The sequence below is a fragment of the Scaptodrosophila lebanonensis genome, unplaced genomic scaffold, assembly GCF_003285725.1.
Source record: "Scaptodrosophila lebanonensis strain 11010-0011.00,11010-0021.00 unplaced genomic scaffold, SlebRS2 tig00000072-arrow-pilon, whole genome shotgun sequence".
Taxonomy (NCBI): domain Eukaryota; kingdom Metazoa; phylum Arthropoda; class Insecta; order Diptera; family Drosophilidae; genus Scaptodrosophila; species Scaptodrosophila lebanonensis.
In genome coordinates, this window is record NW_022060558.1 from 2,229,611 (window position 1) to 2,254,102 (window position 24,492).

The 24,492-nt window shown below is 40.1% G+C and overlaps 4 protein-coding genes across 6 annotated transcripts; 1 reads left to right on the forward strand and 3 right to left on the reverse strand.

Annotated features, from left to right (window-relative positions):
- Window positions 1–5,049: 5,049 nt before the first annotated feature.
- Window positions 5,050–7,947, reverse strand: LOC115625392 (dromyosuppressin). Of its 2 annotated transcripts, XM_030520430.1 has the most exons (4): window positions 7,920–7,938; window positions 7,810–7,839; window positions 5,817–6,031; window positions 5,050–5,758 (listed from the first exon to the last, which is right to left on the reverse strand). In XM_030520430.1, the coding sequence occupies exons 3-4, from the start codon at window positions 6,028–6,030 to the stop codon at window positions 5,667–5,669; spliced, it is 306 nt and encodes a 101-aa protein (XP_030376290.1). In that variant the 5' UTR covers window position 6,031; window positions 7,810–7,839; window positions 7,920–7,938; the 3' UTR covers window positions 5,050–5,666. The 2 variants fall into 2 exon arrangements, with proteins under 2 accessions (XP_030376290.1, XP_030376289.1); XM_030520429.1 differs by having other exon boundaries at window positions 7,810–7,947.
- Window positions 7,948–11,503: 3,556 nt separating this feature from the next.
- On the reverse strand, window positions 11,504–14,621 carry LOC115625175 (acyl-CoA synthetase short-chain family member 3, mitochondrial). Of its 2 annotated transcripts, none has more exons than XM_030520137.1 (5): window positions 14,474–14,621; window positions 12,850–13,861; window positions 12,477–12,787; window positions 12,259–12,404; window positions 11,504–12,198 (listed from the first exon to the last, which is right to left on the reverse strand). In XM_030520137.1, exons 1-5 carry the CDS (start codon window positions 14,511–14,513, stop codon window positions 11,686–11,688), a joined length of 2,022 nt encoding a protein of 673 aa, XP_030375997.1. In that variant the 5' UTR covers window positions 14,514–14,621; the 3' UTR covers window positions 11,504–11,685. The 2 variants fall into 2 exon arrangements, with proteins under 2 accessions (XP_030375997.1, XP_030375998.1); XM_030520138.1 differs by having other exon boundaries at window positions 14,477–14,599.
- A 365-nt stretch (window positions 14,622–14,986) lies between these two features.
- Window positions 14,987–18,279, reverse strand: LOC115625097 (exosome complex exonuclease RRP44). The gene is made up of 5 exons (XM_030519995.1): window positions 17,862–18,279; window positions 17,355–17,799; window positions 16,213–17,294; window positions 15,494–16,162; window positions 14,987–15,427 (listed from the first exon to the last, which is right to left on the reverse strand). Exons 1-5 carry the CDS (start codon window positions 18,239–18,241, stop codon window positions 15,058–15,060), a joined length of 2,946 nt encoding a protein of 981 aa, XP_030375855.1. The 5' UTR covers window positions 18,242–18,279; the 3' UTR covers window positions 14,987–15,057.
- A 329-nt stretch (window positions 18,280–18,608) lies between these two features.
- LOC115625346 (protein RRP5 homolog) lies at window positions 18,609–24,211 on the forward strand. The gene is made up of 5 exons (XM_030520376.1): window positions 18,609–18,736; window positions 18,803–21,117; window positions 21,305–23,028; window positions 23,672–23,837; window positions 23,912–24,211. Exons 1-5 carry the CDS (start codon window positions 18,656–18,658, stop codon window positions 24,078–24,080), a joined length of 4,455 nt encoding a protein of 1,484 aa, XP_030376236.1. The 5' UTR covers window positions 18,609–18,655; the 3' UTR covers window positions 24,081–24,211.
- Window positions 24,212–24,492: the final 281 nt, after the last annotated feature.

Here is a 24,492-nt window from a genome sequence, read left to right on the forward strand (position 1 = left end):
CTCCGAGATATAGACAGAGTGAAGAAAATATAGTGTATACAGACAGGCAGACGGACTTCCTTGCTTTTTGACGCACCTAAGGGTACGTATGCCCACCCTACCATGATCCTGATGTTCCACTGAAATCTTCAGGATCCCTACGAGTAGTCCACGGTAGCCTAATCTATATCATTTTTGCGATGCATGGGTTCCCTAGTTGGCGTAAACTAACACATGTTAAACTTTATAATTCATTTATTAACACAAATTATTGGCTAAGACAATATAACTATAATAAGAATTCATATATAGTATGGCTTTGATATTATTATTTTATAGGGTATTGAAGTTGACAAAAGGCTTAAGCCGAATATAAAAACGTGTATCAATTTAATAATTTCAAAAGATATGCCGCTATGCATTAGCATTAGGCGTTAGCCGTAGTAAACATTTTTGGCTCTTCGGCCTAGTAATTTTCCATTTATAAATTATGAGTGCGATATTTGAAAAAAAATAGTAACATGCAAAAAAAACAAAGGTAGGTCAGTAGCAAAGCAACAGCTGTTTACTGCACCATTTCCCAGGTTACGCAGTCATCATGGGCAAAAGATAAGCTTTCGCACCCAAGCCGCAAAGAAAGGGGGAAAAAATAATAATAAAACACTTACAGTTTGCTGCATCCCACGGCGATACTAATTCTACTACTAATTCAAACGGGGAGTATAGGCTATATGATTTGATTTGCCTTCACTTCATGTTCAAATAAAATGGGTAACAAAAAAAAATTCATAATTTTTAAAATTATGTTTTTGCCAGCTTGCACATCGATATGTAAATTCACAAATTAAGCCATTATTTGAACATGATTGAAGTGCATCACTTAGACCATTGAAAGATTATGTAATCTTTTCAGCAGCTATCCACATGGACAAATTCCATGGTGCAAATCCTGGGGCGACGGCATAGGTATCCACCTATAGTCCTCTAAGGGTTTCCCGCCGACCACTGGTAGTCCAAAGACAATCAAAATCGGGGGTCGTTTAATTTTATCTTCTTTAGGCTGATCTTGCAAGCGATGCAGCCATATGTAAGTCCGCGTTTTAATGCTCGCCTTGGCAGACTGAAGTTACGAAAGCTTTTAACTAAAAGCACCTCGATGACCGACCACTTCGCCGAGACTTGAACAATAATGTCCCGAGCTATTGCGGCTAGAAAAACGTCCGATGGCAATTAGAAGTCGATTTAAATGCGCGACTTCGGCCGATCCAATTTAAGCCACTCAAATTTGGGTTAAATAAGGCACAAATGAATATTTTTGCAGGTATTTAATGTAACTTAATTAACAACTCAGTTAATTTTATTTTATTTTATGTGTATTTTATTTTTTGGTACTGACTTTATCAGAAATAAAACTTGGCGCGGTTGAATATAAGCGATCTATGCGCACATCCGACTGCTAGGGCGACCACGAGGAGAAAGGCAGACCTAGGAGACTTTCACAAACAGGAAACCTCGTCTTCCGGAAATTTCTATTACCTCCTTCGTATTCAGCCTTGACCTGTCATTTCTTTCTAACAATCAGCCGAGCCAAACTCCCAAAAATAAACCAACGTACCTTTTTTCTTACTCTTTCCGTCAGCGCACTATTTTCGCCACACTATTAATAGTTGGCGTTGCATACTTCTACGCTGATAAATTTAAGAAGAAACAAAAAAAAATCGTTCAAACGAAAAGCGGCCCACTACAACATTTCATGTACAGAGTATAAAAAGTCAGGCTTCTAATAAGGACCATAGAACAATTGTTCGATTCGACAAATATAGATTAGCTTTAAGCTCTTTAGCACCCTTCAAGCACGAATATATATATATATATATATATATATATATATATATATATATATATATATATATATATATATATATATATATATATATATATATATATATATTAAATTTCAATTGACTAGAATCCTTAAATCGGTTTTTAGCGGTGTAACCGTTTGACATACAAATATGGTCGTTAGGTATGTATCAAGTAAGCGTTATTCAATCAACTGGTTCTATAGAAAAACGAGAGAACGCTAGAGTCCAGCAAGCCCGACAGTGAAATACCCTGTACCCAGGAAAACTTCCGTCACTGAGTTATATGCGCCCATACCAGAAGTAAAAAGAGGAAAAAGAAGAGCGAACTTGTTGCTGCAGTTTGGGGGGTTGTACTGGCCAGAATTTGTTTTGCTAATAACTTTTCTTAGAATTGACCGAATTGAATAATTTAAACAGATAATTACATATAAATTATGTGTGCAAAGTTTGGTTAATGTAACATTTGATATGTGGACGGTATTAACGAAATTCTGTAGCGGGGGAAAATTCCAAAAAATAAAATAAACTTGTCCTTTCTCGGACATAGGAGAATGTGGATACCAACTTTCGTTATTCTAGCTTTTATAGTTTCTGAGATCCTTGCGTTCATCCAGACGGGCGGACGGACATGTCTAAATCGATTTCTCGTCATGCTGATTCAGAATATATATACTTTATGGGGGAGCTGCTTCCTTCTGCATGTTACATACTACAAACCTAATATACCCTTTTTACCCTACGGGTACAGGGTATAAAAAATAAACCTTTGGCGTGAGTCAAGTCCACGTCTCCACATCATCCCTTGTGATTTAATATCGTCACACTTTAAATTTAATATTTTAATATTAAATTTAAAATTTAAGTAACTCCAAGTCAAACAGAGCAGACTTGCTTAAATAATTGCCCTGAAGACGGTTACCGTGGCGTAACCGAAATATATCGGAAAAAGAAAAGAAAATTAAATAAATTGGTTTTTCTTACTCTGACCTCGAGCCGGCCAAACAATAAAAATAAATTTAAAATTTAAGTGTGCACACTTCATATTTACTATAACACACGATGGTACAAAATCGATGGCAAAAATAGTTAAGTCTACGTGTAAATATTGAAATTTCCGTGGTTTTTTATACTCTGTACATGAAATGTACAAGAGTATATTAGGTTTGCGGGAGCTGAAAAATGTAACAGGCAGAAGGAGGCGTGGCAGACCCCACAAAGTATACATATTCTTGATCAGCATGACAAGACGAGTCGATCTAGCCCTGTCTGTCTGTCCGTCCGTATGAACACCTGGATCTCAGAGACTATAAGAGATAGAGACACCAAATTTTGCACAAAGATGCGTTATGTGTATATTCTATACGAGTTTGTTTTATTTTTTTTATTTTCCCCCCCACTTCCCCCCTATGGGGGTTTTCCCGATTTTCCATTCGTATAATCGCCTATATCTCGGAGACTATAAGACCTAGGAACACCAAATTTTAGTCCCAGATGCCTTATGTGAATACGCAGAAAATGTATATTTTGGAATTCCCCTCCCTCCCCCCTCTACCCCGCAAATCGTAACTCCCGTAATTCTTGGAATTTCGAACTAAAATTTTGGAAATACCCCCAGTTGGTTATTATGTGTCCGTATGCCGTATTTCATTATGATAGACCGATTTAACAAGAAGTTATAGCCATAAATATATTTGCTGATGCAGCGCTGCTGCAGCGCTGCTCAAGCGCTGCCCGCGGCTGTTGTTGATGTTGCTGTTTGGTTGACTGCGAAAATGCTTACACAGACACGAATAGATGCGCATAGGCATACATACACTCACACAGACGCAATTGCTATGTAAATGTGGAATTATAAACCCTTTACGTGAGTTCGAATACCGAGAGAGGTAAAATCGATCAATTTTTATAGCCTGTACCCAAAGGGTGAAAGGCTATACTAGTTTTGTGCGCATGTATGTAACACACAGAAGGAGGCTTGGCAGACCCCACAAAGTATATATATTCTTGATCAGGATGAGAAGCCGAGTCGATATAGCCTTGTCCGTCCGTCCGTCTGTCTGTCCGTATGAACGCAAGGATCTCAGAAAGTATAAGAGCTAGAATAACCAAACTTGGTTTCCATATTCTCCTAAGACCGAGAAAGTACGATTTTGAGTTTTTTTTCGATGCACCCCCCCACTCCCCCGCAATTCGTGTTTTTTCTTATAACTTCCGTAATTCTCGGAATTTTGAAATCAATTTTGGTATGTACATCCAGTTAGTACTAATGTGTCCGTGTGCCAAATTTCATCATGATAGGTCAATTCTGAAGAAAGTTATAGCCATAAGTAAAATCGCTGCTCATGTGCTGCCTGCAGCTCTGTCGGCAGCGCTTCCCGCAGCTGTTGTTGTTGTTGCTGCTTTTGTTCAACTTTGTGCTGCATACATACACGCATATAAACACGCATAGGTACGTGATGTAAATGTATGCTGTTTAAACTGAACATAAACATGTATTCTAATTTAATTTAATTAATTAATTCATTCATTTTTTTAATAATTTAATTTTTTTTATTTATTTTTTTTTTTTTAATTTTTCCTTTGTGGAGAGTACAGGCTATTTTACTGTCGGGCTTGCTCGACTGTTTTGTAATTATTGTAAGCATATGTACAGAGTATTTCAAAGTCGGGACACCCGACTTTAGCTTTTTTACTTGTTTTATCAATGAACAATATCTTTGTCAACAGCTATCGGAGAATAGAGTTACCAAAACCCAGAGACGGAGCTCTCACTCATCATCTCCAACATCCGTCGAATTACAGGTCAAACTTAGCACCCATTGACACATTTATACCCAATGAATGCTTGGAGATTGAGTGGAAGCTGAATTTTTTCCAATCTAATTTACAGTATAGAGAGGTCACCTGTAAATGAAAAGACTACAGATAAAATAATAATGGATATGCTTCCTTCTCTCTGTTACAATGTAGCCGCTTAAATCTTCGGGGAATTCGTACAGCTTGTACGATTCCTGATAATTGAAAAACGAAGCAATCGTAGCGTTATTCAAACTTAAATATTTTAAAAGACTGAATATTAAAGAATTAATTAAACCTTGTAACATTAATCAAATAATAAAGTAATTTCCAACTAATTTTCCAATTTGCAATTTGCGATGTGCGAAGCAAAATGCTGCACATGCTCACAAGTATAAACGAGTTTTCTTGCATTTTCGCATGCTTCCAATTTGAGAGGAAAAGTTGTCTTTATTATGAAAATCAATATAATATTATAATTGTCGTACAAAATTCATTTTAGTATTGTGATTATAGTCTTAGACTTTGGGGTTATTAAATTTGAGTGCTTCATGTTAAGGAAATATGTGCGATATATGTATCTATGTAGTATATGTGGGTTTACTTTTTAGGTCTAAAGCAAAAATGTTGATGTGAAAAGCCCGTTAAATACCAAAAATGGACTACAACATTTTTATTTAAAGATGCATTAATAAACAATCGCAATAATAAGCGTTATGCACAAAGAGATCAACTTATTTAGAACATTTCGGGGGTCCTTTCTAAGTATTTACAATAAGAAAACATTAAACATTTCTATAAGTGTGTTGTTATTATTAAACTAGAGAGCTTCCTTGGAGTAATAATAAAGTACACAAAAACTGGTAAACACGATTATGTTGCATTGCCATAATTATAAGTACTATTTATTTGTTTAAATTGTTGTTGCTGTTGTTGTTCCACCAAATGCGCGTGCTTGCTCGTTAGCCATGTTCGTTCTGTCAGTCCGTCTGAGGGAAGGGAGTCGGTGAGTCCTTTAGTGTCGATCTAGCGACGCTTGCCGAATCGCAGGAAAACGTGATCCACATCGGTACGTTTGTTGTAGTTTTTCAGCAGATCATCAGAGTTGGTCATCAGGGCTATAATATGATGCTGTACACATTCCCCTATTAGAGTTATCAAAATATATATGCTTACCTGATGCTTCATTATTGATGTAGGATTTGAGGGCCGTTGTCAATTGATCTGAATTCTCTAGCGCCATGCAGACTTTCTTGATGTGTGTGGGCATCTCCTCGAGAATGCCGGGCTGGCAAAGAGGAGCCTGTGTCGCCGCCTCCGTTGCATGCAAGGACACGGAAATCAGCACAATAGCAAGGCAGCTGGCAACAAAGAACTGTACGTAGGACATGCTGCAAAGGCAAAGGAGAGAAATTTAATATAGGACAAGCAACATTCTCAATTATCGACATTGTAGCAGCAACAAGAGTATTAAGTTATTCACAGGGAGGTAAGATTTATCTCACTGTCCCCCCACTTCGTTCAAAGAGCTCCCTCACGCCCGCTTCACTCTCTTCACTCCCTCAACTAATTTTGATTAAGTGTGATGATCCTTGCCTTAAGGTACGTGACTGCCTTTTAGGGCTAATGCTTCAAGTGCTGCCCCTGTTGCCATGGCAGTAGCAAAATGAGTTATGCGAATAGCTATAATATATATAATTTGCCCTGCAGCCGGGATTGCTTTATAGCTCCGTGTTGCAGCGTTCAATTTAATATCCATGCTGCAACTGCTGACAGCAGAGCTTCGCTGTAAATATGAAAGCAACAGGTAAGCTGACGCTGATGCGCGCTAATAAGTTTGAACGACGCACAATTTGTTTCTATTAGGCTCTGGGACAGTGATAAATCTTTACATACTCGGCTATACGCACTCTGTCGGGCATTGCAATTTGAAGCGGTTGCTATGCTAGGGCTGGCGGGTGTGCCATGAAGAGGGTTAGGGAGTGATGGGGGTTCGTAACATGCCTCTACACGCGTACGTGTTGCTGGTACGTTTGCTTAGCTTAGGAGCTCATGCATCCATGTGTCGTTATTTTCTGAAGACTTAGGGACAACTCCAATTTTGCAGTGTCAGTCACGCATGCAGTTCGCATGATTGGTGGGTTAATAATTTCCAATACTATCAACCTATTGTTAACCAAGATCGCGACCACTTACAAATACATTCTCCCTCTAGCACAGATGAGTTCGCATCAATTATTTGAAACCATTTAAATGGTGTGGTGGAAATAATCTGCATTGAGCAGCTTAAAGTTTTTAGCATTTAATCATCATTTTCATTCATTTAAATGGAATCATATAGAATTATGATAAGAATGAAATAATAATGAAATAAGGAGAATTTTCGTGCTAAAACTATAAAACCTTCATTATCTCAATTGAGTAGCTTAAAGTTTTGAGCATTTTAAAGTAAATAATCATAACTTTCAATATGACTGGCATTCATTTAAATCGGCATATAGATTATTATAAGAATGAAATAATGAAAATTTTCGTGCTGAACCATAAAATCTTCATTATCTCAATGCAGATATTGAGATATATTAAAGTTTTGAGCATTTAAAAAGTAAGTTATCATAATTTTTAATATGGCTGGCATTCTTTTATGATAATAATGAAATAAGAAAATGTTGGTGCTGCAATTATAAATGCAGATATTGAGCACCTAAAAGTTTTAAGCATTTCTTGGATTGTTATACCTATTTATTTCTCTAATAACTAAATGGTAACTAAGCCATATGATCGAAATGTTGACTAACTACACAGAGAACAAAGCCTGGAATGGAGCTCTGATAAGATATGATTGGTTGCGATAAAAAAAATAAAGGGACATTGCAAAATTTCAGCTTCATATAAGAAAATGTGAATGAATATAATATAATAATATATAATATTGCTTGGATTAACTGGGCAACTGAAACATGAATCATTTTGAGCAATTTATCTTTATACAGAGCTTTGTAACATATAGATATTATAAAACAGCTCCATTCTTTCGGAAACCATCACAACAATCTATACTGCAAAAGCTACAGAAGTTTTCAAATTTTGTCGATTAAAAAAGCCTTGATAGCCATTTTTATTATATGACAAATATTTTTGTTCAACGATTTTATGTTTTTTTACTTACATGTTTAGGGATAGTTTTGGGTATCTGGTCCTGGTGGATAAAGTAGAATATCAAGTATTGATAAACTTTAAGAAATCACACACGTATCGCACAAATTTCTTCTTACTCACAGAGCTCACTAAGACTCGAACTTGTTGAACGCTAGCACTCGAATGACAACTGCCAACGACAGGACATCCGCTTTTATTCACTTCCGTTGCGCTGCACAGAGAGTAAATGCAAAGCTGCCATTGGCTAGACAGACACGCACACACAGACCACATGTTGCGCTTTCATATAAATGCACATACACAGACACATTAATAGGAGGGGACGAAGGGCAGCCATATGGAGGGCGTGCTCAAATATTGCTCATACGCCAACCTCTAAAAGGACATTCACGGTGTGATGCTTTGTACTTAGCCGCTGTTGCAACTTTCAGATAATAGGCACACATGCTGCACATGTGGCAAGTTTTCAATATGATTATCTATTATATAACTTTATCAACTTTTATCGATGTTGTTAAAGCCAGTTCCACCTACTTGCTGCGATGTTTATAGGTAGTTATTAATGGAGCATTTATGGCCATCATTCTCTCCTCAGAGTGACGCATAACATCGAGTGGCGCGCTTAAAGAGTACGCTCTTTAAGTCCATCCTAAAATTTCAGGATACCCAGGTTCATGGCACGGCTGTTGATTTGCGTAAGTCAAGTAATCTTCAGTTTATGATGCTGGGATTTGCAAACGAACTGTGGCAATTAATCTGCCATGGAGCGTGTTCGGCTTACAAACTATTCGAGAAGTTAAAACTGTGACGTGTCACGCGGATTGAAAGCAACAGGCGGCAGTGTGGGCGATATCTGCGTTTTTAGCTAAATTGTGAAAATTACACATTAGATAAATTAAATTTGGCATATTAGAGGCCATTAGAACGACTCGTGCTAGCATGGAAACCACATTGTATTTCAGCATAGCACAGTGGGACAATTTTTAGATAAGGGTGCGAAAAATATGTTGACCAACTTCAGAAACCTTAAACATTTTTAAGTTGTCGGTCTCTCCCGTTCGAAGATTTGATACAAACTTTTTGTGAAGTTAAACCTGTTACGCATAATGTGGATTGGAAGCAACAGGAGAGTGGACGATATTCCCGTTCTTGGTCTATGCGTATACCTAATGTGTATAAAAAAATACTCGATTTTATTAAATTCAATTACTACATGTTTACTATTATTTCTGTTCATGAACAAATACTGTGGTGGCATTTAAACCTTTCCGGAGTACGGCCTACCTACTTAATATAAACTACCATAATCACCTTAAGTACGAGTACATGAAACAGTCCGTCGGCTAATTGTAGTTTTTTAAATATGTCCTTGCATCTTAGATTTGCAATTAATATTTTATCTATGAAGTTTCTAACTACGAGAAGAACTGATCGGTCCCGTGGCAATTGTAAGGGAAACCAAATATAATGGTACGGTTGAGAAAGAGAGAGAGAGAGAGAGAGAGAGAGAGAGAGAGAGACAGAAATGTAAATGAAAATAATTAAGAAAATCGGTTGATACTACTAGGAAAATGTGTGAATATATTAAATATGACCTGAGTCAATTGTTTAGAAAGATAAATATTTGAATGAACTGCAGTGCGAAGAGGATAAGAATAAAAATTTTGAAATACACTTGAACTGATAAGACATACTTAGTACACATAAGGCTTAAGGTCTTAAATATTAACAAGAGAGAACGCTACAGTGAACAAGCCCGACAATGAAATAAACTGTACCCATGTAAACTTCCGGCGCTGACCTCAGTGCTTCTAGCAGAAGCAAAAGGACGAAGAAGAGCGAACTTGATGCTGCAGCTTGTGGGCGTAGTACCGAAGTAAAATTGTTTCGATAATAACTTTTCTTAGAACTAACCGAAAGTTTGGTTAGGGTAGCTTTTAAAATGTGGACGGTATTGACAAGATTCTGTAGCGGGGGAAGGCGGGAAAATTCCAAAAAATAAAATATACTCGTCCTTTCTCGGACCTTGGAGAAACTGGATACCAACTTTGGTTATTCTAGCTTTTATAGTTTCTGAGATCCTTGCGTTCATCCAGACAGACGGACAGACGGACGGACATGTCTAGATCGATTTCTCTCGTCATGCTGATTCAGAATATATATACTTTATGGGGTCGGAGATGCTTCCTTCTGCATGTTACATACAGCCTGTCAACTAATTGTTTGCAAAATGAAATATGTCACAAAAATTCAACTTTGCACAAACCTAATATACCCTTTTTACCCTACGGGTACAGGGTATAAAAAGTCGGTCTTGGGAGTTCAATTTATCCCATTTTTTTTAGCGAACTATATTATTTCCATATTTTGTTGTGAACAAAACTACGACTTGAGTTAGTTTGTATTTACACAATTACAAACTGAGGGGACATTTTACCTCAATTAAGCACTCCATTTATTTAATTTTCTTGAAATCACTTTCAAACAAGAGAGAACGCTACAGTCGAGCAAGCCCGACAGTGAAATACCCTGTACCCATATAAACTTCCGGCACTGAGTATGCACCTCTAGAAGAAGCAAAAAGAAGAAGAAGAACGGCAGTTTGTGGGCTTAGTATTGGAGTAAAATTGTTTCGCTAATAACTTTTCGTAAAAAGAACTGATTTTGGTGAAATTCGAACGAAAAGTAGATAATAATAATTGTCCGCCCAAGGGGAGTATCCGCTTAAGGGGATACTTAAATACTTTATACACCGATCGAATGTTTAAGAAAAAGTGTCCGCCGAAGAGAGTGTCCGGATAAAAGATTGATTGCTCGTTTATGTAGCATGAAATGTGGACAGTGTTGACAGTAATGAACTTATGTAGCGGAGAGAGGGCGAGGAAAATTAAAAAAAAAAAATAAATAAACTGGGGGCCAGGGTATACAAATAAAAGTAGCATAAAACTATTTTCAAACTAATGATAATTGGATCGCGTGGTATTGAGAACAGCAACTTCATAAAATACTCGTATTCGGCATACATACTTGTATATTTTGAGTTAAATATAAAAAAAACGTTTTTGTTTCCTTGCCCTATTATCGCAAACCACTGTGGCGCAACATCCTAGGCAGAACATATGCCCACGCTAATTGGGTTACACATTTGCGGCCTTTTGATGTTGAGTGCACAAATCAGGCCAAATAGTGCAACTGCTGTGGTTTCTGGTACACGAGTGTGGGTCTACAAGTATTTGGTTGGGTGCGCGTGTGTGTGGGTCTGACCATATGAAACCTCTGTTCCGGCCATCGAAAGTGCCGACAACAATGTCACACGAAATTTGCACATCATTTGAATAAACTGATTGAGTTTTAGTTGCGCCCGTGGCAAAACCGAACGGCGGGCCATAGTTCCTAATCATTGGCATTTCGATTTCTGGAGACTTCAATCAAAATCCATGAACATACATTAACATTTAAATTGCGAATCTAGCGGCCTACGCACCAAAACTGTTGGATAATATGTCTCTGGCAGAGGACTGTCATTTATAAATTTATTTTAATTGAAACTCATGATAGTACATACATACATACATACATACATATACGTGTATGAATAAAGCCAATAATATACATATGTATGTATGTACAAGAGGTATTCAGAGTTTTTTCAGAGCTATAGTTCCAAATATATTTCTACTTCCATATATTAACAATGATACTAGTTCGATAATTTCATAGCTCTTTTATAGCCATTATAGTGATGTTGTTTTATTCGTTAAAAATCACTAATGAAATAATTTTTCAATGTAGTTACCAGTGTATTATATATGTATGTATATGTCTATATAGTATATTCTTTGAGCAAGTCCTGCATAAATACCCTAAGGGCAATTAAGATTAGCAACTAGTCCAATAGCTTGGCCACAATAGGGTCGGGGGCACTCATTGCATAGCCCAAGTGTTGCAGGGCTCGTCGTATTTCAATGAAGACACTAGCATCATCGATAGTCGCTGGAAGGACGACACGTTCGTTCTTGGCGAAATCTGCCATAGCCTTGCGCATAGTTTTCCCAGAACGCGTCCGTGGCAAGTTGTTCACCGATGTAATCAGACGAAATGCCGCTATTGGACCCACAACATCCCGTATAAGTTTGATAATCTCCGCTGATAGCTTGGCATCAGTTTTCGTGCATCCCTCGACGGGGATGTACAGACAGAGCGGCACTTGGCCCTTGGTTGCTTCCGGTACTCCGAACACGGCAACATCCACGACGTCTGGATGGCGCAGCACAGCGTCTTCCAAGCTAGAAGTGGATAGCCGATGCCCGGCCACATTGATGACATCATCATCGCGAGCGGTTACGAAGACATAGCCCAGCTCATCCCTATAGCCAGCGTCCATGGTATCGTAGTAACCCTAGAATATATGATTCTTTAAACACTACATCCACTGTGAAATATATTTAATGAGCAATACCGGAAACTTTTGAAAGTATAGCTTGCGGTAGAGGTCATCACTTCTATAAAGAGTAGCCATATTTCCTGGAGGAAGTGGCAGTTTAAGCACAATACGACCCAATTCCATGGGCTGCGATTCCGTGCCATCGGGCTTGAGTACTTTGACTGAAAAGATAGCGTGTTAAATGAGCAACTAACAGATCAGTAAGAGGTACAGCTTTAATGTAGTTTACTTACTGTCGTAGCCAACTAAGGGTAAGCCGGTGGAATACATTGGTGGGTCAAGATTCTGGTTGAAGCCTAAACAGGTGGCTGTGACCGCCGAGCCCGTCTCCGTCTGCCACCAATGATTTAGCACCGGCACCTTGAACGTTTTCTGTATCCACATCTTAGTCTCGAAGTCACAATGCTCGCCAGCAATGAAAATAGCACGCAATGATTTCATGGAATACTGGCGACCATAGCTAATATCTGGATCTGCGCGGCGAATGACACGAAAAGAGGTCGGCACCGAAAAAATGGAGCAAACCTTATGTTGATCTATAATTCTGTAAGTATGAGCAAATAATTATCAGAACCTAACTTAGAAAATGGATCCCAACGGACTCACCTAAAGTACTGTCCGGGGTCTGGAGTGCGATCCGGTTTTCCTTCATACATAACACTGGTAGCTCCCAGACACAATGGACCATAGCAAATGTACGAGTGACCCACCACCCATCCCATATCAGAGGCAGCCCACCAAGTGTCTCCCGCATTAACACCATAGATCTTATTCAAAGTGTACATCAAAGCCACCAAGTGGCCGCCAATGGTGCGCAGCACACCCTTGGGTTTGTTCGTGGTTCCTGAGGTGTAGAGTATATAGAGCGGATCGTTTGCCTCGATGGGTACGCAAGGCACCGCCTGACCGCCCTTGCCCATATTGAGCACACTGGACCACAATAGATCGCTCTGCGCATCCAGCACACCAGGAGATGTCACTTTTTCGCGCATATAGATAATGTGTTTTTCTGGCTTCCAGCGAGACATGTTGATTGCTGAATGCATAATATCCAGGTAGGGCACCACCTTCCCCGGTTCTACGCCCGCATTGGCTGCTATTACTATCTTCGGTTCCACATGTTCAATGCGAGAGCAAAGCTCCCGGGCCGCAAAGCCGCCAAAGACAACGGAATGCACGGCACCGAGTCGCACAACGGCAAGCATCGCGATTATCGTTTCCGGTATGAGAGGCATATAAATGACGACACGGTCGCCCTTCTCCACTCCCAGTTTGGTCAGCCCACCGGCCAGCAATATTATTTGATCGTATAACTCCTGATAGGTCACATGTCGGATGGTGTCTGTCAGCGGACTGTCGTGAATAAGCGCCACCTTATCGCCCTTGCCGGCCAAGATGTGACGGTCGATGGCATTATAGCAGGCATTCAAATAGCCGCCCACATACCATTTGGTAAAGGGTGGGTTACTATTGTCCAGGACCTGTTTCCAAGGCCGGTCCCAATCTAGTAGTTTGCCCAACTGCTCCCAGAATGCCGCGGGGTTTTGTATGGACCGACGATATGCGTCCAAGTAGCTCGGATCGTGCGCTTCGACTGGCATTCCATTTATTGAAGCACCTGTGGACAAACACACACACATAATATACTATATAATATATACATACATCGTGAATAGTTTTCATTTTCTTTCACAATGTAACAGTTCATTGGCCTTCAAGTGAAGATCGTTCGTAGAGTGGGCTCATTAAGTATATCACTGCATAAATTTGGGCAAACGTAGAGCTCCAAATCAACTAAACTAATTTATACTTTAAGCGATCGCCGGAGCCCGTGTCTACTTACACCGATTAGCAATTGAATTTAAAATGCTTTATAGACAGTCTCGGTCACCTGCCCGATATCACAAGGTTTTCGTCAATGCATATATATACATATAATATATATAGTATACGGGTTTAAGCATTAAACAGAGCATAATTAAGTCGCCATTTATATGATGCAACATATTATTTGAATTATTTTTTAACTGTTTTATAAATCATAGTTTAGAATGGAATTACACTCGAGAATAACAAATTGAATTGAAAATTCCAATGTATTTACAATTTTACTTTGCCAGACTTTTGGGCTATGACGCAGCAGTATCAGGTGCGCTATATAATTCATTCATAGCCACCCAGTTCGATTTTTCAATATCACACTATTTATTGTTCAGTTATTTAAACTTACTACCTGAATCACTGACATTATTCGTGGCACCTAGCTCCATTTTTTTAATAAACTTGATTTACTAATCGGTTTATATATATAAGAGGCTTTTTATATATATGGATATATAATATATGAGTACTATATTTTTTGAATCTATCCAAAACTCAGCGCCACACAACCGTCGTATTTTAGTCGAGACTTTGCAATGAATTGAAAAAATGTGAGCAGCACATAAAAACCCAACTTAAAGCCCTTTCTGTATGGAAACGTTGGTACAAAGGTTTTTTCACTCATTCCCCCAAAGAGAAATTGAGAGAATCGACGATCCAATCAAAATAAAGGAAGAGTGATTTCATGGGGTACAATTTGAATTTTTCTATCAAAATACTACGTTTTCTCCAATACAAAATTTACTCTTTAAGCAAACCAATCCAATAAGAATGTCGAAAATATAAATCAACTTGCCTAAATGATATCAATTAAAAAAGCAAGCCTAAAAATCGTACATTGAATTAAAAATGTAAGACTTAATAATTTTCTGATTATAGTACTTATATTCTTTGCAATCATACATGTTACGAACATTTATTATATTTTGTTGGCTATTTTTTCTTCTGGTTCTTCTTAGTCTTTTTTGTGGGTGGCGGAGCAGCAACATCGGCGGCACTCTCCGATCCTGTTTCTACGCTAAATCCCTTGATATAGGGTTTGACCAAGCGGAATACCAATTTCTCATGTTGCACATTGCTCGAGTCCAGACTTAATCGGACAGTAACCGGATCAAAGGAATGGAAAACAACGTTTCCACAACGCTGCGTATGATCTTCTTCACTGAAAGTGAACACAACTGTGCTCTTCGCTCGCTCATGTCCATCCTTGCCGTCTTTGTCGGTCTTCAGATAGAGTGTACCCTCCAGTCCATATTTAGGTATGAGTACTTGCAGAGCATTTTTACGTACAAAGAGCACATAGCTTCAAAATACAGAGAATATACAGAGTAACAGTTTTGCCCAAGAGATTTTTTGAACAATGACCTACCCCTCCTCATCCTCCTCCTTGCCACGGAAAAATAAGTGCGTGTTGAGCCCGACTGAAGCTCGTCCGGCGTATTGCGCCATTTTATGACGATAATTCAAATTGTGGCACAGTTCCTCATTCGATTTGCGTTCAAGCAGCTGTGCATAGGTGCTATCAGCTCCAATTGAAGCGGCCAGCAAGCGGTGCACCATAATGTCCGAGTATCGTCGAATAGGTGACGTAAAATGCGTATAAATCGGCGCAGCTAACCCATAGTGGAAAAATTCCTCCTTCTGCAAGCTGCCGCTAATAAAATAGACGGCCTGCATCATGCAACGGGTAGTCAGTATTCGTATCATGGTATTGAAATACGGATTATCCGCCTTCACACATTTATCCAGCGAATGGGACAGTGACAGACCAGTTTCCGTTTCGATTTCAAAGCCCTGGTAACGCGCTGCCTTGATCAGCGGGTCAAAATTCGTTGTCGGTGGTTTTGGATGGCGACGCAGCACCGCGCACTCTGAAAATTCGGCAGCAATATGCTCCGCCACGGATATATTTGCCAACAACATAAACTCCTCGACCATGGAATTGGTATCGCGCAGCTGTTTGACCTCAACTTCAAGTGGTTCATGCGTTTCGCTGTCCACCTGGAACCGAATCTCTGGGGATGCCAATACTAGCGCGCTAAAATCGAAAAAAGTTAATTAGTTGCCTTTCCAGAACAATGGACTTACCCATTGTCCATTCGTCGTTTTTTCAGAATCTTAGCTAGACGATTCAAATGACGCAACGACTTGGCAATTTCGTTATCCTGTGTGCTATCATCGATCAGAACCTGGGCCTCTTCGTATGTCATAGCGCGCTTCGATTTGATGACACTCTTGTGAAAGCGTTTCTTAATAATATTCGCTTCCTTGTCCATTTCCCACACGCATGAGAAGGCAAAACGCTCCACACCGCCAACAAGCGAGCACAGATTGGAACTCAAAAGCTCGGGAACCATGTCAATGCGTTTGCCAACCAAATAAACGGTAGTACCGCGGGCAGCAGCCTCCTTGTCCAGCGCATTACCAGGCCGTATAAAATGGCTCACATCTGCGATGTGTACGCCCACCTCAAGATTTCCATTTTCTAGCTCGCGGCAATGCAGTGCGTCGTCGATATCTGTGCACCCTGGCGGATCTACAGAACAGATGTACAGGTCCCGCAAATCCACTCTCTTAGCATAATCCTCTGGCGTGATCGTCCAAGGCATTTTTGGCAAAAAACTCAGTACCTCCTCGGAGAATTTGCAATGCGGTACATCGTGCTCCAGCAATATGACTTCATTTTCAGTGTTCATGTCACCCAAGGGACCCAGAGAGCGCACAAAGTGCCCATGCGGATATCGAGAATTTCTTGGCCAATTATCAATGGTTACAATGATACGTTGATTTTGCAACGTTGCCGCTTGGCGTGTCTCTATCCGTATCCGCGGAATTTTCCGATCAGCAGGCACGAAAATATGCCTGCTAGTATCCTCTATCAGGCTAGGCTGCAAAATGCCGCAATACTGACGCCACTTTCGTCGAACAATGCCTACAATACGACCAGTAGGAGTGCGTTCAGCATCGACAACAGCTGCAGCGCGCACCTGCTGAAGCATGACCTTCTCCTCTTCCGTGCGCTCCTCGCTGGGCAAGTCGTCTGCATAGACATTCTTTTCCTCTAATACAATTTCACTGGGAGCTGACCATTCGCTTTGGGGCAATAGCTCAATAGCTACGATGTCGCCGTCGACTGCGCGGTTGAGAGACTCACGCCCTTGTATTAAAATCTATATAGGATGTGAACGTATATAGTAATGGAATAATGGAATAACATCCATATTGCTTACCCCCTTCTCGTACTGCTCCACGTTGACATTACCTTCCAAGTAATTCTCTCGGGAGGCCTGAAAAGAGCCTTGCAGCAACTTCTTTTGCTTTAGCCCCTCAAGTATTTCTCGCAAGCTCAAATGAGGCGGATACTGTGGCAGAGCCTGTTTCTCATTTGCAAATGTCTTGTGCGACAATTTATCCGCTAGTAGCGGATGATCAGACAGCGACTTCACATATTCCGATGCTGTGGCCACCAAAATATCCTCCGCCTCAGCCTTGGCACGGTTTCCAGCATCGTCAGTCAACAATACCACACGAGTCACTTGCCGACCACTTCGTTGAAAGGACTTCGACACTTGGGAGGATTTCAAATGGTTGTCGTACCATTTAGTAGCTATGCGTATGGCGCGATCATTGCGATCGTTTGCTGTCTCATCTGGTTCGCGGTCAGCATATGTGTCCCTTTTAAAATGGAGCATATTCATATATTAGCGCATAGCGATTAAATATATATAACCACTTACTTGTGATGTTCATTGACAAACACGTAAAAGTTGCGACGACGATCATGAATGATTTCATTAATTCGCTTGTAGATTGACGAACTCTTGTGCTTCACTTCATTCAGAACCGTTGTCAGGATAATTACATTACGCAGCACATCCTCCTCCAGCACATCGATTTGATCCAGTACCACATTTGTGTCCAGGACAAGATAATGTGGATATTTGAAGAGACTACTTTGGAGATCGTGGTCCGCAGTCAAGGCGTAAACATCGTTTTGGAAGCAATGTTGACAGATATCTGAGCCGCATCCGATATCATCGCGAAGATAATGTTCCCGTACAATTTTCAGTATGTTCCCGCGTTTTGTTTTACGCGTAAATTCGCGTAAAGTTTGCATTTTAACTGAAAAGACTTTTAAATGCACGCAAACTCACATGCGTACCGAAACAAAGGGTACCTTACACGTTCAGATGTCTATAACGTGCATCAAATCACTTAGAAATCTCAAATACTTTATTATGTCCATCATAATTTACAAGTATTCTGCATAATATCTACTTAATATAATTTAATTTTTTATATCCAATTGGTTTGCGCTTGCTTTTCATAAATTAACATTTATAAACGTATGTAGGTTATTTATTCGTCGCGTTTGCGCGCGCATGCTTCATTGTGTTTATACTTATACGCCCCCTATTGCTTACCTTTAAGACGTTGCGCAACACTAGTAGTCTTCTATTCGATTCTGCACGTGTGGGCACGTTCTTGGGCCTTTTAAACATTTTAAATTGCCGCATAACTTTTATATAAAATGGCTTTGGCCGAGAAATGTTTCCCGCGAGGCGGAACCATTCATAAACCTGCTAATACCATAGATGGCACTTCAAATATCGTAAGTAAATGCCTAAATTCTCCTGCACAAAATTGTGCCGTTTAAAACGTGTTTTGCGCCTTCCAGATTTTTGGTGCCACACAAAAAAAGACGAAAAAGACACCAAAATCCAAGGACAACCATCTCAAAGGTCTTAACAACGATGAAGGCGAGCAATTGCAATCCTCTTATGCGGAAACGCTCACATTCGATACTCTTCAGGACGATATGCTGGTTATGGGCGTTGTAAAGAACACCAGCGCTACATCCTTGGACATTGCACTGCCGGGGCGCTTGACAGCACGAACTCTTGTCGCTGACATATCTGATGCGTACTCAAGAGTGGCAAAGGCAGCCATGGACGGCGACTTAAGTGAATACAATGCACTGACAGAGCTTTTCGCCGTGGGTCGCATTGTTTATGGTCGAGCTATCAAAACTGAAAAGTTTAATAACAGTCGCACAAGGCTGCTCTTAAACCTTAAGCCCGTCGATGTGCACACTGGCTTACTGCATACTAACATTAAGAAGGGCTTCATCTTTACGGGCGCTATACATGAAATTCAGGAGCACGGCTACGTTATTGAAACGGGAATTGAAGGACTGCATGCTTTTCTAGCAATGGAAGAGCGAGCGTCAAAAGAATTGCGCCACATGGGTGAACTGGTGTCCTTAAAAGTCAAACAAATTCATCATACCGATACTCAGAGTACTTGCACATGCGTCGCAGTGGACCAGGCTGGCCTGAAGATCAAGAGCCAGAATGAATGCAATTTGGATTACATACTGCCCGGCAGCATACTTAAGTTTAAGGTGGGCAAGCATATTAAGAATGGCTTGCAAGGCACTATTATGCATGAATCGTTCACGGCCTATGTAAATGAACATCATTTGGCGGAGGCCTTGCACGTACCGGAGGATTATGAATTAAATGCAGAGTACGAGGCACGGGTGCTCTATATAATGCCATTGACGAAATTAGTCTATTTAACTCTAAATCTGAACATTGAAGTTATGAATCACCTGTTTCCCGCAGGCGGCGAGGATGAAGAAGAAGACCAAACCGAGCAGGTAGAAGGGGAGCCCCTGAAGAGGGGCAGCGTCGTCGAGAAGGCCAAAGTGATGCGATTAGGCACCGGCGGTGTTATATTGCTACTTAACAAAAAATTTAAAGGTCTTATTTCCTATGGATCCATCAAAACCAACTACAAAGGCAATTACGATAATGATGAAGTGTTGGCAAAATATGCACGCAAATCCAAACACAAGGTTCGCATCCTGGGCTACGATGTAATCGAGGCTCTCTACTACTGCACCGACGATCAGAATGTAATCAATGAGAAATATTTCGCCCTGGAGGACATAGAACCTGGTGAGGTAGTGACCGCAAAGATAGTTAAACTTGACGAAAAAATTGGTGGCTATGATGTAAAGATTGGAAACCTAAAGGGCGTCATTGAGAAACTGTTTTTGGCGCCCAACATTAAATACGATGTTGGTTTGCGCCTGCGTTGTCGCATTGTGGACGTAAATATGGATCGCAAGATTTGCTATCTGACCAATCGTGCTGAGTATCTAGACAAGAGTGTGAAGGTGCTGACGTCGCTGCAGGCAGCACAGGTGGGCAATTCCTACATGGGTACCATCGTTAAATGTGACCCAAATTATGTGCTAGTCAAGTTCTTCAATGGCATCAAGGGTGTGCTGCATATGCACCGACTTATTGGCTTCGTGGCCACCGATCCGAACTCGTTCGTCGAAGGACAGACCACCAAGTTCCGAATCTTCAGCAGAAACGACGAACAAATTGCCCTAACGCTGCCTGAGGACAAATTCCATGTGGGCGAAATATGTCCCACAGAGGTGACCAACACACTTGATGCTGGTCTGGAAATAAAAATCACCTATGCCGGCGATGAGGAGCAACAGGAACAGGAAGTTGAAGAGTTCATAGGTTTAATTCCATTGCGCTTACTCTCCGATCACTTGGACCTACTGGAGGCACAGAGGCGTATTCATGCCGCGGGCTCAAAAATCAAAGCTGCTTGTATAACGCAAAACATATTCAGTTTACGGGATGTGCCCTATTTCAGTGAAAACTTGACCAAGAATTGGCAAACCGTCCAGGTTGGAGATGTCCTGCGTGCCTATGTGAAAAATGCCACCGACAAGGTTATCGATCTTTTGGTACCCGTCCGCAATTACAACAAACTGGTCAAAGTACATGTAAAGATGTTACGCTTGAATGCTGTTCGTCATGTGCCAATTGCATTGGCTCCAGAACAGGTGCTCTACGTGAAGGTCCTCAGTAAGGAAGTGGAGACCCACACACTCACAGTATCCGCTAAACTGACAGATGTGTGGAAGGGGCAGTTGAACGAGACGGCACAGTTTGTGGAAAGGTATGTGAAATCTAGCCAATGCTCGGTGTTATATTCTAGGACACCCATTTGTCCTTTAGTTATCGGGTGTGAAAAGTAAAAAGTACCTGAAATGCATGATTTAAAATATTCTTCAGTGTATTTAGTCAGCAATTATAAACTTGTTATAAATTCATCGACGCTAATGTATGTTATATTTGCTTTGCAGCTATCTCAAGGAAGTGGCAGAGATAAGGAAGGCATTGAAGAAACAAAACGCTCCCATAGCCAAGAACATCATTGGCGAGCAAGTAAATGTAGTATTCAAAGGCGTACATCCCGAGACCAATGACTGGATTTATACAGTGGAAGGTTCTTCTCTAACAGCAATACTTAAGTACCACTTGGCAGGTTTGGCGCCAAAAACACCTGAAATGGGTAAGAAACAGCAAGCTGTTGTATTATGGATTGATTACGCCAGTGATGTGCTTTTTATAAGCATAACGAAGGCGGACATTGAACATATCGTGACAAGCACGAAAATAGCCGAAAATCTTGCCGGTAAAGCTGGCATGAAAGCTAAGGTATTGCTTAAATTGGAGTCCATATACATATGCTCGCTGAAAAAAGGTACCAATCCATTGGTAGTCTGTCCAGTGCGCTTGCATCACAATGATGTTGAGAATTCGGCTAGCGTGGGTCTAAATGAAGGCGAATTTTGTAATTTGGCAATTATACACGATAAATTGCCTATCGCTGTGCCCGAAGCTGTCTGGAAGCTGTGGCGTAATGTGAAGCGTCCAAAAGTCGACAAGGATGAAGTGTTAATAGAGACTAAGAAACCAAAACTAGAGGAACAGCTTTTAAAGAGCAAGTCCTCGAAAGTGAATGATAAAACCTCTGTAGTACTCAATGGCAAGGAACCACAACCAGAAAATGTCAAAAAAGTGAAGCTAAAAAACGGCCAGAAAACAGAGACTCCCAATAGTAAGAAAGCTAAGCTAGAAAAACTAGAGGAACAGCTTTTAAAGAGCAAGTCATCGAAAGTGAATGATAAAACCTCTGTAGTACTCAATGGCAAGGAACCACAACCAGAAAATGTCAAAAAAGTGAAGCTAAAAAACGGCCAGAAAACAGAGACTCCCAATAATAAGAAAGCTAAGCTAGAAAATGGCAAAGTTCAACAAAACGCTCAGCTATTTTTCGAAGACAAAATTCCCTCAAAACCAGCAGGTCCAGTCCAGCCTGCACCAAGTAAGGAGCGTCTACCTGGAGTTTCCAGTTTTTGGACCACGGACCTAAGCACCCTAAATGGAAACAAACAGCCCGAATCCAGTGATGACGACGAGGAAACCCCAGATAATGAACTGAACGCTAGCAAAAGGAAACGTCTGAGTGCCAAAGAAAAGGCGAAGGCGCAGATTAAAGAAGAGCAACGCCTGCGTGAAATCGAAGAACGCAATGCAGATCCCACACAGCGACCCGAGACCATCGATCAATTCGAACGTCTTGTGCTGGCCGAGCCGAATAACAGCAAGTCCTGGATTGAATACATTGCCTTTTTGCTCTCGAACACAGAAATTGAAAAGGCCCGCGCCGTGGCACGACGTGCCATAAAAACAATTGCGTTCCGCGAGAGTGGCGAGTTATTAAACGTATGGAGCGCTTTGCTCAACCTGGAACTAATCTATAACACGAACCAATTTAACGATGTCCTTAAAGAGGCGCTCACCTGCAATGAGCCTATCGATATTTACATGCGTACCGTCGATATATTGAAGCGTGCTCAACGCAAAGAACAACTGATCGATATGCTAGGTCTAATGCAGCGTAAATTTAAAACACAACTCAAAGTATGGCGTCTAATCGCTGACGCCTACTTTTCCTTGGACATGAAGGACCGTGTCCAGCCGTTGCTGCAACGGGCTTTGGCCGTATTGCCCAATAATGATCGTGAGTAAAAAACTTTGCTAGAAAACCTTCATTAAAGGGACTTTTTTGTTCGCATTCGGTTGTACACCTAATTCGGTTTTTACACGACTTTATTAAAATAATATGTAAAAACAGAATTTGGTGTATATATATTCTTATAGACTCTAGTGTAGTATAACAATATGACGAATCCAAATCAAATCTAGTTCCAGAGGTTTTCTATTTAAAATAGAGCGAACTATTAAAAATAAAATATACTAAGATATATCATAATTGAAGAAAGTGTTCGGTTGAGGTCAGGTGGGAAAAACATATTCAGTTTAAATATAAAAAGGATTAAATGGGAATGGGTCTAAGCAGTTGTAAGTAGCTCGTCAACCCTGATGATTAATGTATGTGTCGAAGATACCTAAATACAGGCCGATAAGTTGTGATCAGACAGGAAAATAATTTGCTCCCAAATTTTTCAAGTATTTGGGTGATTTCCATAAAAATAGTTTTCATAAAGATGAACAACTTTGTCGGGGCTTAGTTAAATATATTTTTGTGTTCAAATTAATTGCTTATTAGACCGTAGATTTAGGCTCCATTACAGTTTACGTTTAGATTTTTAGATCTGATATAGCTTGGTATAATTTTCCTATTTTTACTTTCATTCTCACAGACATAAATTGCATCGTTGCCTTCGCGAATTTATACGCCAAGAATGGGGATAATGATATGGCACAAACGTTACTGGATGATATAGTGACCTCTTATCCGAAACGCATTGATATATGGGTGCTCTATGTTGATATGCTAATTAAAGCCGATCTCATTGATTCGGCACGGTGCGTATAATTACTAAAAAGAGAATGAACAATTATTCCTTCTCTTTACTGATTTGCTCCTTGTTTTCCCGCAGGAATGTCTTGGCACGTGCAGTTTTACATAAGCTGCGGCCAAACAAAATGGTCGTGATATTCAAGAAATTCCTGGACTTCGAGCTTAAATATGGCACGGATGAAAACGCGACGAGAGTCAAGCAAATGGCCGAAGATTATGTAAAGAATTATAATAAATCGGCTTCGTAAGACACAAAACACAAGTCAATGCCTTTAAGTCTTATGTTAAAAGCTTTGTTTTTTTTTTATGATGCACACTTTATTTTAAAAACTATATAGTTTAAATGAAATGTGATTTTTCACTGCTACTTTCTTTTAATAATGTATAAGGAAATACATACATACAAACGTTGATAAATGTGTCTATGTTATTAACATTTCTAGCTGCCGTACATAGGAACAGCATTTACACTTAAAATTAAATACGATACCATGTTATTCGCAAACTCGAAACTAAACTTAACGCAAATTTGAAAGAACTGAACATTTTAAACATTTTGAAGTGTGGATGCTTGTGTATGTATAGATGGGATGTGATAAAACATGAGAAGCTTTGTTTTACTTAAACTAAAGGGACTGTGGGGCATCATGAGTGTATTGG